Below are 13,394 nucleotides of genomic sequence, written 5' to 3'. Positions count from 1 at the left end.
AGGAAAAAATTAATGCGTTAAACTTCTGAATTGTTATTTAAAAAGTAAACACACCATTGCTTCTCAAAAAATATTTATTCAAATATATATTACAAAAGAAGAGATACAAACTTTAAACAACATCTTAGAGCGTTAAAATAGAAATATATCAATTAGTAAGTATGTCTGATATACATTGAATGATTTACTTTCGACAAATACTTATCTCTTCTGTTACTCCTTCTAGTTGCTAATAAATATGAAAATGTTGGTATAAACGCGGTCTTGAAAGTTATGTTTGTGTAATTTTGTGTGTGAATTTCAATAGCAAGAACGCATTAAGACAAATAAAGACGGGTAAGGGAGATAATAATGCGGTGAATAAGCGAAGAAAGAAGGTCATTCCTTTGAAGTATAACATTGCCTATGATTGCATCGTCAGGGAAAGATTTCTGTATTATACCGTTCCACTAATTGTGGTCTTTTAGCTATTTAGGCCTTTCGAGAGATTCTGACATTGTTATACTGCAGTAATTCATAGTTATATCATGCTAGATCGTTGGTAGGAGTGACCCCTTTGATAAATCTGAAGAATTATTTTTTTTAGGTTAAATATCACTAATTGTATTTCAGGTCATATAACACCAAAGCAGGAGTTCATTCCTATCAAATGACTGTTCCTAGATCTACAAGGGTGCTTTTCTAGATCCGAGCATTGTAGTAATCATGGATGGACTCATAATTCCTATCGCCTTCCTCTCTGCGAGCCCTCGCCGGATCTTGTTTGTCAGGAGTGATTTCCAACATTTCGTACACCCTCTGTTCCTGACTCGTTCTTCTTTGGTCCCGGTCCAAATGCTCATAGTCTTGTCCCGGTGAGTTAGATGAACCTGGTAATGTCAATGTGTAATTTCAATTACAATGATGTCTTTTTTGGTAAATACGATTATTAGTGTTGTGCCGATGATCGATTATAATCGACAATTGATCGGAAAGGACTACGTCGGTGACAATCGATAGTGAAATTTGAACAATCGATTATATAGACACAAGGGACGTAACCGCTAGAGACCTATTTTCTTTTTCTGATTAATGCTAGTTTATGTTGAAATGTTAAGGTGTTACTTCGTTAATTATCTAGTCATATTCCTATCAAATCAGTAACTCACTGCAGTACCTTACTATAAATTTGCTTTGTAATTTAACTGCTAAAGAATTTGATCTCAACTTCTCCTGTTTGTGGTTTAAAAGTGATTTTTAAAACATGTTACCGTTTACTTCTTACCATGCAAGAATTTAGTTTTCTCATTTTTCTGAAAGAAAATATTCTTGTATAAAACATATAGAATATTCAACTGTTAGTTGTTTTTGTTACTGACTGATTATTAAAAAGAATCTGATATCTCAATGTGTGTTTATTTTACACATACAATACTAAATGTAAGACAAAAATTAGAGCCTGTGGTCTCATGATCCGTAATTATAACTTGTAAACACTTAAAGATAGTTGCGTTCTGAATATATAATTTATACAAAGAAATGTACAAACAGCAATATTGTAAGGGAACATTGGTGCTTTAAACTGGTGCATGTACTGTATCTATATGCCTTATATATGATGACCAAAGATAATTAAATAATGATTAGATCGATTAATAACCGATCATTGATCGGTTTCATTAACCGATTATCGATAGTGATTTTTCTGTCCGATTCCCAACACTAACGATTATATATATGCATAGAACAAATATAAATTATTCATTGATATTTTAAAAACTACGAATCTCGTATGTTCGTATGATTGATATTAAATCAATAAAATGATCGTTTCAAATGACTTTAATGATGTTTGGAAGTTCAATATGTGTTTTTACAGAACCGTAAAATACCTTTCTGGATGCGAAAAATATCAGTTGAAATACGCCTGAAACAGCGTCCAGTTAAAGTAAACTATGTAAATCTGGAACACTAGCCAATTTCATTCCACATTTTTCACAATTTGAAAATATCGCATGGCTTACAGTGTGGCTGTGCATATTGTCAACATGAGGGAAATATTGATGCCCGAGGTGAAGCCAAGGGTAACAATATTTACCAGAATGTTGTCAATATGTACTGTCACACTGGTAGACAAGCGGTAACCAAAAATGCCTATTTTTAGATGCGTGTGCTATGTGACAGTGTCATGTCAACTGGTCAAAACATTACTGTCAGAGTGTGGCGGTACGAAAATGCCCATGATGGGTATATGAGAATTTAACATGGGCAGGTCACGTGAGGTACAATAATATGAAATTTCCCATGGTGATTATAAATATGAGAATTTGACACTGCAAAGTCACGTGAGGTATAGTAACACCATGTTTCAACCACCACTCAAAGGAAGTATACCTTATCTTATGTATAAACCATATGTACTATAAGTTATGGCACAATTTTACTAAGTCGGCTTGCCCTAGCAGATGTTCGAAATCCCTATTGGAAAATGACAGCTTAACAAGATGTCACCTTTAATATCAATATCTGGATTTATTCCAAGGAGAAAAAAATATATAGTTATATAGTTTCATTTAAGTACTTACGTTGCTTTGCCCTTTCGTCGGTCATGTTAGCTGGAACTCTTGTTTTACCATTTGTGTTGCCTTTGTTAGAAGCAGACAGACGGCTGGATCTTATATAAAGAGAAAATACACTAACAAAATAGTGCTGTGAGTGCCAGTTTGTTTCAATTTAGCATACCAACATGAACATGATGGTTTCAATTTGTAAAAGAGGTGAACGCATTTTACAGTTACTGTGAAAAACACCATCAAATAGGCGTTGATTATTATAATACTAACAACATTTTCATTCCATATATAAAAATATAGTAAGCCTGACATGTTCTACCTTAGTACAACGAAAACTATTGCAACAACGACGCCAATGATGACAACAAAACCACCAATAAGACCTCCCGCAACAGCTGCTACTGGTGGGTCCGGTGATATTACTGGAACTACATTCACATGTATTACTAACATAAATTTTGAATGGTAAACCTTTAATTACTTACTTATTAATGCGTTTATAGAAAATATTCATTACTGATCACAATATAACCACGTGTATTTTAATAGCTGAGATTTACAGTGATCAACTATAGTCTCATAAGATAGAAATACTTTGTTTACTGCACCCCTTTTTCAAATTAAACACGGTATCCTTTATAATAACCATTGATTTTGATATGCATTCAGCCTTTTCCGTAAATAAAACAATTGTATTAATTGTGGTACATCTCATTTGGGAGTAAGAGTACATCTTTAAACCAACGCCAAAAACGAATAGTTCATATAAATACAAACAATAGGTAGAACTTGTGTTTAAATACTGTCATACAACCTGAACAGAGGTAAGAAAGACTCGTTTTATTGTTAATAAGATATGTAAAGTTATGTAATATATATTAATTGACAATGAATAACACCTAACCTGAACAGTCTGCTCCTTCAAAGCCATCTATGCAGCCATATTTACAGTAACCAACGGGAGAACAGCTCGTTTCTGTACCGGCTCGAAGACAGTTGACAGGGCATTTGGTTTGACATGAATTACCAAAGAAATCTCCCGAGCAACCATTGAAACAATGGCCTGTACCTCGTTCGCACTTTCGTTCGAAGCATGAAGAACTACATGTCTTGTTACAATAAACACCATGGAATGTTGTGTTTGCGCATGCGTCACATATTCCTGAATCTTGCTTACATGTTTCACAATTTAAATCGCAGGGAATATCACATTTGTCTCCCCAAAACATTTCTTCACAACCATCAATACATGAACCGGTCTCTGAATTGCACTTTCCATTTTTACAGTTTCTATTGCAACTCATGCAATTTCCATGTTCATGCGGATAAAGCCCTTCAAAACAATTAAGACATTTTCCATCTGTTTGGTTGCATCTTACACAATCGAGACTTACGGAGAAACAACTTTTAGAACAATCGAGGCCATAAAAGCCATCAATGCAACCAGAAATACATGCAAGTCCACTTCTGCAATTGCCATCTTTGCAATTTACACACGTTTCGCATGTTGGTCCTGTGAAACTGTCATAGCATGAACAGGTACCATCTTGTAAGCATTGTCCATTTACACATCCAGCGGAACACGATTTGTTGCAGTTTTGTCCATGACGTCCTGATATACATTCACTACATGTACTTCCTTTAAATCCTGAGAGACACGAACAACTCCCATCGCCATTGCAAACAGCATTCACGCATCCAGTAGAGCATTGAGTTTGACAGTAAGTGTTTATATCATAGAACCCCGCTTTGCAGGAATCACATCTATCACGTTCAATACATCGACAGTTCAAGTGATCGCAAACTTCTAGACAAGTTGGGCCATACTTTCCTTGTATGCAAGTATCACAATTATTTCCTTCGAAATTTGCGAGACAATTGCCACATGTTCCATTATCGTTACATATTCCACCGTCACAACCGACCGAACAATGCTTGGTACAAAAACTGCTTAGCTCGTAAAAATAATTCTTACAGGTATAGCATATTCTGCCCTCTTCATGCTCGCATCTTAGACAGTTTTCCTTACATAGAGATTTACAGCTATTACCCGTTATAGTATCAACACAGCCGTCAAGACAATACGCATCAAAGCTTCTACAACGTTCCGTTCCACCATTACAACAAGCGCAGGTTCCTTCGCAGTCCACCTCCGTCCCATTTATTGTGACCAACACTGCAATATTAATTTAATTGATAATTATCTGTATCCAATGACTCCTACATTCATTTAAGAAACATATGTCATAATAAAGCTTTTCACATGATACAAAATATTTTATCTGGGACAGGTTGGAACTAAAATATTGCCATAACTTGTAGCCCAACCATTTGTTCGTTTTGTTTGATATGATTGTATATATGTGTGTGTATGAATTGTATGTAATGTATACTGTCGACAGTAAAGAACAATTAAATATGATTAAACTAAACTAATTTACCTACCTGACATACATGCCCGTACGACGAACAGTAGAGCAAAACCCCGAAATCTCATCATATCTTGACAGTGTTTTCTGTTATGGAGAAAATAGAAATATAGGTTTATAGCCATGAGCTTCCTTTTACATTTTGGTGTTCGCACATGATTATGGGCCAAGGACAATTGAGAATTTACCCTATTTACTACATGTCCATATCGCCGCTCCATTTTCAGTATATCGCCAAAATAAACACACGACTTGCAATTTCTAATGATTAAACGGCTTAAACTATGCAACTTAAAGACACTGACTATTTAATATAAATACAACTTATTGCTTACGATTGATCTGCATCAAACTCATAGTATGTTTTATTACTCTAAGTACGTCAGTTAAACTTATGAGGAAGCTTTTTGTTTTGTTATTTGAAATAATACTCAATATATTTGTTCAACAACCTTTTACAAATAATTCCGTCTTTGGACATTAAAATAACAGAAGTCCCTTACCATGACACTTCCTTGCTGAAGCCAGACACAACACGATTTTTTTTGCATTAAACTATATAAGTCATATGATATTTTAATTTGATACTTTAAATTGAAGAACTTCGCTTTAAATAGTTCACGTGGTCTTAGTGCGATAGACAACTAGTAATTTTGAAATATATACCCTCGCTTCGTTCGCATATCTAGTACATATATACAACAGCGAGGTGTAGATCCTGTGACTGAATGAATCGTTTGTTACATTTACAAAGCACATTTTAACATTAAAATGATTACACAGAACAATTAAAAAAATAACATAATGTTCCACATAATCATTTTTAGCCATATTCCAGACACAACATTAATATAATGTTATGTGTGTGTATGCTGAAAGACCTTTCAAGTTATATTATGCACCGACACATGAACATAATCTATATAAAATTAAACATTTAGTGTGTTCATTTATGTTTAAATAAACTACTCGAATATTTTGTATGCGTTAATAAAGGAAATACTTCAATGTTTTTAATTTATTCCAATTTTCATATAAGACAATCAAGAAATTAATCCATTTATTTTAAAATGACAATAAGTACTTATATTATATAAGACTACCGCTGCTCGGATAGGTACTAGCTAAGGTCAAATTTAAACAGTAGTTATTTAAATACACATACTTGTAAAGAAAAAGTTAACTTTTAAATTATGTCCAAATCAAAAATAGCTTACATCAATACTAGAAGTCCAAATAGGGAGACACTAATCAAAGTCTAAATCCGCAGTCACGACTATCATGTTTATAGTTTTTCTCAAACAGGAAGAAACAGTCGCAACCACTGTTAGTCCTATGTACCTATGCAATCACCTACAATGGCTGGATTACATTGTAACATGATACAGCAATTTTTAAAATGGAATTCAAGGTTTATAATTGTACGTTTTCGTTTTGAATTTAAATTATTATCGTTATTTACTTAATTATGTTTTATTGTGCTATGTTAAACTAATTATATATCATTATAAATCCTTCGCATTGTGGTGCACAAACGGTGAAGTATTCGTTTATACAAGAAAATTGTCATACAACCCGCTTTGACAATGATGTATTGAATTTGAAATACAATCAACATATGGAATTTTCCTACACACTGCAAAACCGTATACGGATACTGCAATTTTGCTTTCTTGATTCATTAATTCAGTAAGAATAAACTCTCCAGGCAGACCAGTGCTATCAATGTATACGTTCAATTAATTGCGGACTTTAGCGGCTTAAAATATACGATATAATTTATAAGATTCAGAATATATTAGAGTTTAAACTTCATTGTATTAAAAAATTTAAATGGTATATTTAAATCCCCTAAAGACGGACAGTACCGGTATAAGATATATAACGAAAACAATCTGCAATTAGCGCACACTAGTAAATGGTGTCAGTCCCAGACTGTTTCTATGCCACAAACTACTACTGACCGTAAAGTCACCTGGGTTGATCCAAGTTTTCCTAATCTTGCCATTGATATATGTTCTTTTTCAAGCTCGTGCTGATTCTATGTCAAGCTAGCCTCAGGTAAATAACCCAATAACATGTATCAATTTTTCGCTCCTGATTGGTCATTAAAATGACAACATGAGTAGTACAACATTATGTAGCACAGGAACACAAATTTGACTTATTAGTAGGCAGATTCCTCACTCAAGTAATGTATTATTTGTTAACCAAGATTCTGAAAGGAAATGATTGGTTATTTGGTTCGCAAGGTTGGGGGTAATGGTGTGGTTACCTGGATACGCAGTTCCTGGGCCTCTATCTTCGGGAGCTCTGGGCCAAGAAGAAGGCGGAAGAAGACAAAACCGGAAGGGGTTCTATATCTTCCGAGCGGAAGGATTCTAAGGGAAACAGTCCTGTGAGTATAAAAGAGGAAGAGAAACCGATGACGTCTCATTAGCGATATGGATGCCGGAGCAGCAACAACCAGAACGTCGAAGCGTAGCTTGTCAGACCCAGATATCAGTTCAGGAAAGGACATTGTGTCAAACAAAGTTGTGGAGGAGACTGTGTACTTTAGTGACACAGAGATTACTCGACCTAGCAATAAGAAGAGCTTTGGTCCTACTCGACCAATCGTAAACGCTTCAGGACAGACCTTGGAGCAGTACAAGAAGAGCTTGAAGAAAGCAATCAGGATAGAAGAGCCAAAATACCGTAACTACGCCAGGAACATCAGCATCGGAATATGGCAACCCCAGCTAAGAGACCCTACATAGGTAGGGGTAGTGCAATATATGGAACATACAATAAATTCTGAACATTTTGTTATTTATGTTTGAATAATCCGAATAAAGCAAGCATTCACTGTATTGTATTTCCAGTACCTTGACCTTAGATTTATTGCAAAAGTGGCTTCAAAAAGTTAGTCGAACATTTGTAGTTTTGAAACAATTTTTACCACAAATACCAATCATTAAGTTGACCTACAAGTTCAGACACAGTTTTATGAGAACGGGGAATAAAATGTGGCCTCTTGAATTATTTATTTGTTTGACCTAGTGACCTGCCTTTTGAGCAATAACTAAATTTGACCTACATTTACAATTGGAATACCTCGGCCATTTTCCATCGAAAACAATCTTGGATGTATATGGACGGTTTTTAATATCAGAATTCTTAACATTACTAGTAATTCACATTTCAGCACAGCTTGAGAACAACAATGCTATCATTGCAACTATGTCCAACAATAAGGTGAGTTCAATACAACGCACTGACTAAGGACAATTCAAGCCCTCGGCCCTTATTGCCAGCTTCTGTCATCCATCTCTGTCAATTTGAACCAAAGCGTTAGAAAAACACCCAAACACAAACATGGCAACTATTGCTGACACAACACATAGTACACTGGAATATCTTAGTTTCAGTGTGGATAACACTTGGATAATTTTATCAAGGGTAATCGGTGTGTTTGAATTATAAGTTGTTACACAGATTCTCTCCCTATCAAGTCTGACAGCACATTTGTATACTTTCTTGTATTTTCTATATCAGCCGTCAGTTCGTGTTGTATTGGTACAGGGCAGAGCTGTAGGTCATAAAAACCTGACCCTAGTGGTGGGCAATGGAGTAAAACCTGTGGCCTGCGGTACACATTTCAGGATATTTGATGTAACTGCCCTATGGTCACTATGAGAATGTTGATATGATGTGTTTTATTAACACCATTAATAACTACAGCAACTGAACTGCCTGTTGTGTTGCAATAGTGTTTTTAAAAAGTAGAATCAAGGTAAGCAGTTACTTGTACTTTTTGCTCAGAAGCTTCACACTGATGTCGACCGAGTCAACAATAACAATGTATCCAGTGGACAGCTCACATATACCTACGATATAGTTCTTTATTCTAACATTGAACTGCTGTGACCCTTGAACCTTATACGCATAACAACTATCTAACAGTTTCACCATGGAAATCGCTCTTTCTCTGTCTCGCTTGAAAACTAGCTTGTCGCGCATACAACATTTCGACGCTTTCATTCGTTGTAGCTAGGAGCATAAATTGTTTTATACATATAATGATATTCACTTGTGATTGATAGCAACACAGGCACTTTTGCACAGTTCCTGGTGGTCATCACAGTGGACCTCCAGCTTGTTGCCATGCAGGTCACATCTTTCCAAGGACAACCCCGCCCACTTTTAAATGTCTTCACGCTCATACACAGCATACTTCTGGAAATACTCTCCATGTATCCTCACACACTTGTTACACAGATAGTGTCCAAACTCTGGACAGAAGTGTTGTACTTCAGTGTTATTTTCCCCACACTTGGAACAACTATAGTCTTGAATCAGATCGAATCCCTTGTAAATTGATACACCTTCAAAATCCATTTTGTTTAAGACGTATCTCCCATTTGAGCTTATCAAATAACACTTGAATCTTAATAATAGTTTCCAACATTCATACTCACAAAAAGATGACTAGTGAATGAAAATGTAAAGCAATACTTCTGTCTGACTCATTAAATTGTGTAAAAGCTGCACTCTCGCAGATTTACCACTTTTGACATTTTTTGAGTTTTTGTCGCAGAATCAGCTGACTTTGGTATCAATGGGTTATAACAAATTCTTAAGAATAATTCGGGTTTCTATAGTGTACCATAGGTTTACCAGATTTAGGATGAACCTTGGGTCTAAAAATGCACATAATGTAAACCTGCTAAACAATAAAACAATATCATTGAAGCATATAGAAATCAGTGTTAATACTCATCGAATCGAGGAAATACCAAACAGTGAACAAGGAAATATGGACGCACCTGACATCACTGTCTTAGCCTTTATCACCAACAAAACAACAAAAGCATTTTAAGAGTTGTATGAACTATTTTAAAATCTATTGTGCATAAAGACATAACACAAGTGGAAATTTGTTTATTTTGTGCATCATAGTGTAGTAAAAAGAAAAGGTGTCGGTCATTCGGACCGACAGCCTCCGATATTTTGTTGGTCCGAAAAAAATTGCCGGTCCGACAATATTTGTTTGAAAATTGTTATTTCAAAGCCGTTGTTGTTAATTTTACACTGACAAGGACTATAAAAGGTATTTACATAGTAACCAGTTATTTTTGCCAGGTTGTGCTCCGAATTACAAAAAAATATCGACCATTTTTTGACACTCACACTCAATCGTAATGAAATTTTGTTTGGACGATTTGTTGGCAATCTGTATTTTCGGACCCGAAGTAAATGTTCTGAAAGATAAGATTTTTGTTTGGAACACTTGGAACTATCCTTTAAAACATTTATTTCAATGTTTATAACAAAAGAGTATCATTTTAAAGCTTGCTTGATGTATACACTGTAGTATACATTATTTGGTCATGTACAGCAAAGGGAGGCAAATGCTGCATGGTGTTCGACTTCATGTGGTACACGCATTCCGACATCTACACTTGGATTTGTAAACAAATGATTATTTAAACTTTAGGGGCCGTATCGCTTGAGTGCATTCAAATTACCATGGAACTAATGATTGTAGCATCGAAAAAAATATAAAAAAATATATCATATTAAAGGCACTCGCTCATGTTTATGGACAAAAATAGTATTCCCGGAAAGGCAGCTGAAACTCTTATTTTAGTATTATTTTACGATATGATATCAAAAATGGAGGAAAAATACAAAATTAGTATAAACAAAAGTATTTTGGCTAAAGCTGGGTACAAACCAATACCGGTAAAGTCAAGAAAAATAGAAAACCGTCGCTTGAACCACTAGGTCGACAGGACTCATACAAAAGTGATGGATTTTTTTTACATTTTAAGAATACATGGATAACGAAATATGTCAATCAACCAATCACGCAACTTAATGCTCATATCCGTTATTAACGCAAATGCAAATTGTTGTCTTCAAGACGATATTTCAGCAAATTTCGGCAATTGCTTAAGGGTTCCAGCTTTTGGTATCTTAGAGTTAACACTCCTAATGATTTGCCACACTTTTGTAATACAAAAAAAAACTCAATTTACAAAAAAAACATGAGCCAGAAACACACAGAAACTTAAAGCATGGGTTACCTTCGTACACACAGCTTTATATTGATTAATTCGACCAATATTCAGCTTTTCGTGAGGTCTAACGCAATCCAACGTTTACACTATTCATGTTTCGTCTGGCGTTGGAAAACGAACCAATTTTCCATCTTTTATTCTTTCCGGTAGTCCAAATATTTGTACGTGGACAGATTTTTACGGGTTTTTTTCTTAAATGGCAAATCCTTAGCCAATAATCTCAGATGATATAACCATGCCTTGATTCACAGTCATATGTTTAGGGCAAATCACACCAATTCGGAATGCCTTCTCATTGTTACATGCCTTATTTCTTTTAATTGACACAGGATATGATTATTCCATCTCAGACCAATGGCTACTTTCCATATTTATTGATTTGAAGCTGAATGGTTTGTGATTTCAAAAACAGGCTGAACATGCTGGATCTACTTAATATTCTGTTTTGTTTACATTTTCACCACATTGTTTGTCCTTATATACCGGATATTGTCATTTTACCGGATATTGTCATTTTACCAAATACACAGTGGTTACGTTCAACTAATTTTGTTTCTCTTATAAGAACGTTCCAGGGTTCCATTTCTAGTATATTTAATGTTAGTTATAAAACTCATTATGATTTATCACACTTTATGTTAATGCGCTTCACGGCAATTGCCATTTTGAGCGGCATTCAAAAATTTAGTTGACGAGAAAATTAATGAAAAGGTTTATGAAATGTAACATAATTGAGTACATTACATAGATATTGGGTCAGTAAACAAAAAAAACGTACATCGTGACGTCACATTTCTTCTAGCACTTGTATACGTCAATCACATCAACGTACATCCGCTCTGACTGCCCGCACCCTCACGCCACGGATTTTCTTTGTTATTCTCGAAACCTAACACGAGTTTGTCGTCTGCTTTTTGCTCGTCCATAAATTTCATTAGATCGTTAAGCGCCTGGCTGACCTTGATCGGTTGGATTTTCGACTCCACGCGCAACTGATCTCGTAGGTCTTTCAGCATTTGCATTTCCTGTCGCACTGCCGCCATGTCTAAGTGTATGAAAACAGATCAAATGCATTCGACCAGAGTAAGTAAGAAATAACATACTTGGACATAACAATCTATTGATATTGATATGCATAACCCTAACAATGCTCCCAATATATAAAATAAAAAAATGTATGATTTAAGTCATAACGTTATCGTGCAGAAAAGCTACTATGTACATGTTACAATTTCGTTTGAATAAACACACTGAGAGAAAAAAAATCTACTGATGTTGATATGCAGACCCCAACACCAAGCCCAATATTCGAAATATATATATATATAGTTTGAACAGTTATTAAAATTATCTTTCGTCATGCTGTTCACATCATACACTGACTTTCTATGCAATTCGTAACTGTACACCGCTACGTGGAAAGGAATTAGTATAAGCAATTACATTGCTTGTTTTCCGATCCATTTCATTATACTATTGCTGTAATTTTATTTTTGTATATACGAACTGAATAAAATATGTTTAAACTAATATCCGAAATAAAATCAAAGCGTTGAAAGCGTTGAACGGCGTTCAGTCTGCTACGTTTTGTGAGTATAGTCATTTACAATATAATTGTAAATCAAATTAATATAAACATCTGAAGATAGCATATATGCTTGCTTATGGACTCCTTCGCAAAAAACCTTTAAATTTCTATGCTGACACTCAATTAAATGTAAACAATTTAGTATCAGTCACTTGAAATACTCATTTAATATGTGGAATGCCCATATAATTACTAGGATATGGAGTAATACTAAATTGCATATAAACCCTTATCATGACTTTGGTGTCATAAATGATGCAACACAACGGATGAAGCATTTAGGCAATTGTTTTAGTAAAATCTACTCTGCACTTCAAGCACGAGTGACTCGTATTTAATTTTCTACCAGGTATGACCGCTTAACCAAATACGTCCAACAAATTGCATTTAATAATTTAATTTTCTTATTATTGCCTTAAACCTATGTCACTCGTGGACAAACTGAACACATTTAAATCAGTGGTTAAGAAATATTCAAATGCAGCATGCTCAAGACTCTGGGTCGGAATTACTGAGACAAACTGAGAAATCTGCACATACTTTCAGTTCCATTAGACATTACACGACTATTCTCACGAATTGAAGTAGGTCGAAAACCTGGGAACGCTTATCGCGCTTTGATTTTAATGTGTTTAGTTTAAGTTAAAGATTATACGTATGTACTTACACAAATAAATGGTTTGACACCATTTTAACCATTTATTTTGTGTAAGTTCATACTTACAATATCAATAAAAAATGTCAAGTAATAACCGATTTA

At 34.8% G+C, this 13,394-nt stretch overlaps 1 protein-coding gene across 1 annotated transcript; it reads right to left on the bottom strand.

The window, feature by feature from the left end:
- Nucleotides 1–66: 66 nt before the first annotated feature.
- LOC128214290 (multiple epidermal growth factor-like domains protein 10) lies at nucleotides 67–6,296 on the bottom strand. Its single transcript, XM_052920685.1, has 6 exons — nucleotides 6,199–6,296; nucleotides 4,998–5,068; nucleotides 3,457–4,728; nucleotides 2,872–2,980; nucleotides 2,565–2,653; nucleotides 67–869 (listed from the first exon to the last, which is right to left on the bottom strand). The coding sequence occupies exons 2-6, from the start codon at nucleotides 5,050–5,052 to the stop codon at nucleotides 682–684; spliced, it is 1,713 nt and encodes a 570-aa protein (XP_052776645.1). The 5' UTR covers nucleotides 5,053–5,068; nucleotides 6,199–6,296; the 3' UTR covers nucleotides 67–681.
- Between the last annotated feature and the right edge of the window lie 7,098 nt (nucleotides 6,297–13,394).

The sequence above is a fragment of the Mya arenaria genome, chromosome 13 (assembly GCF_026914265.1).
Source record: "Mya arenaria isolate MELC-2E11 chromosome 13, ASM2691426v1".
NCBI lineage: Eukaryota > Metazoa > Mollusca > Bivalvia > Myida > Myidae > Mya > Mya arenaria.
This window is presented reverse-complemented; position numbering and strand designations above follow the sequence as displayed.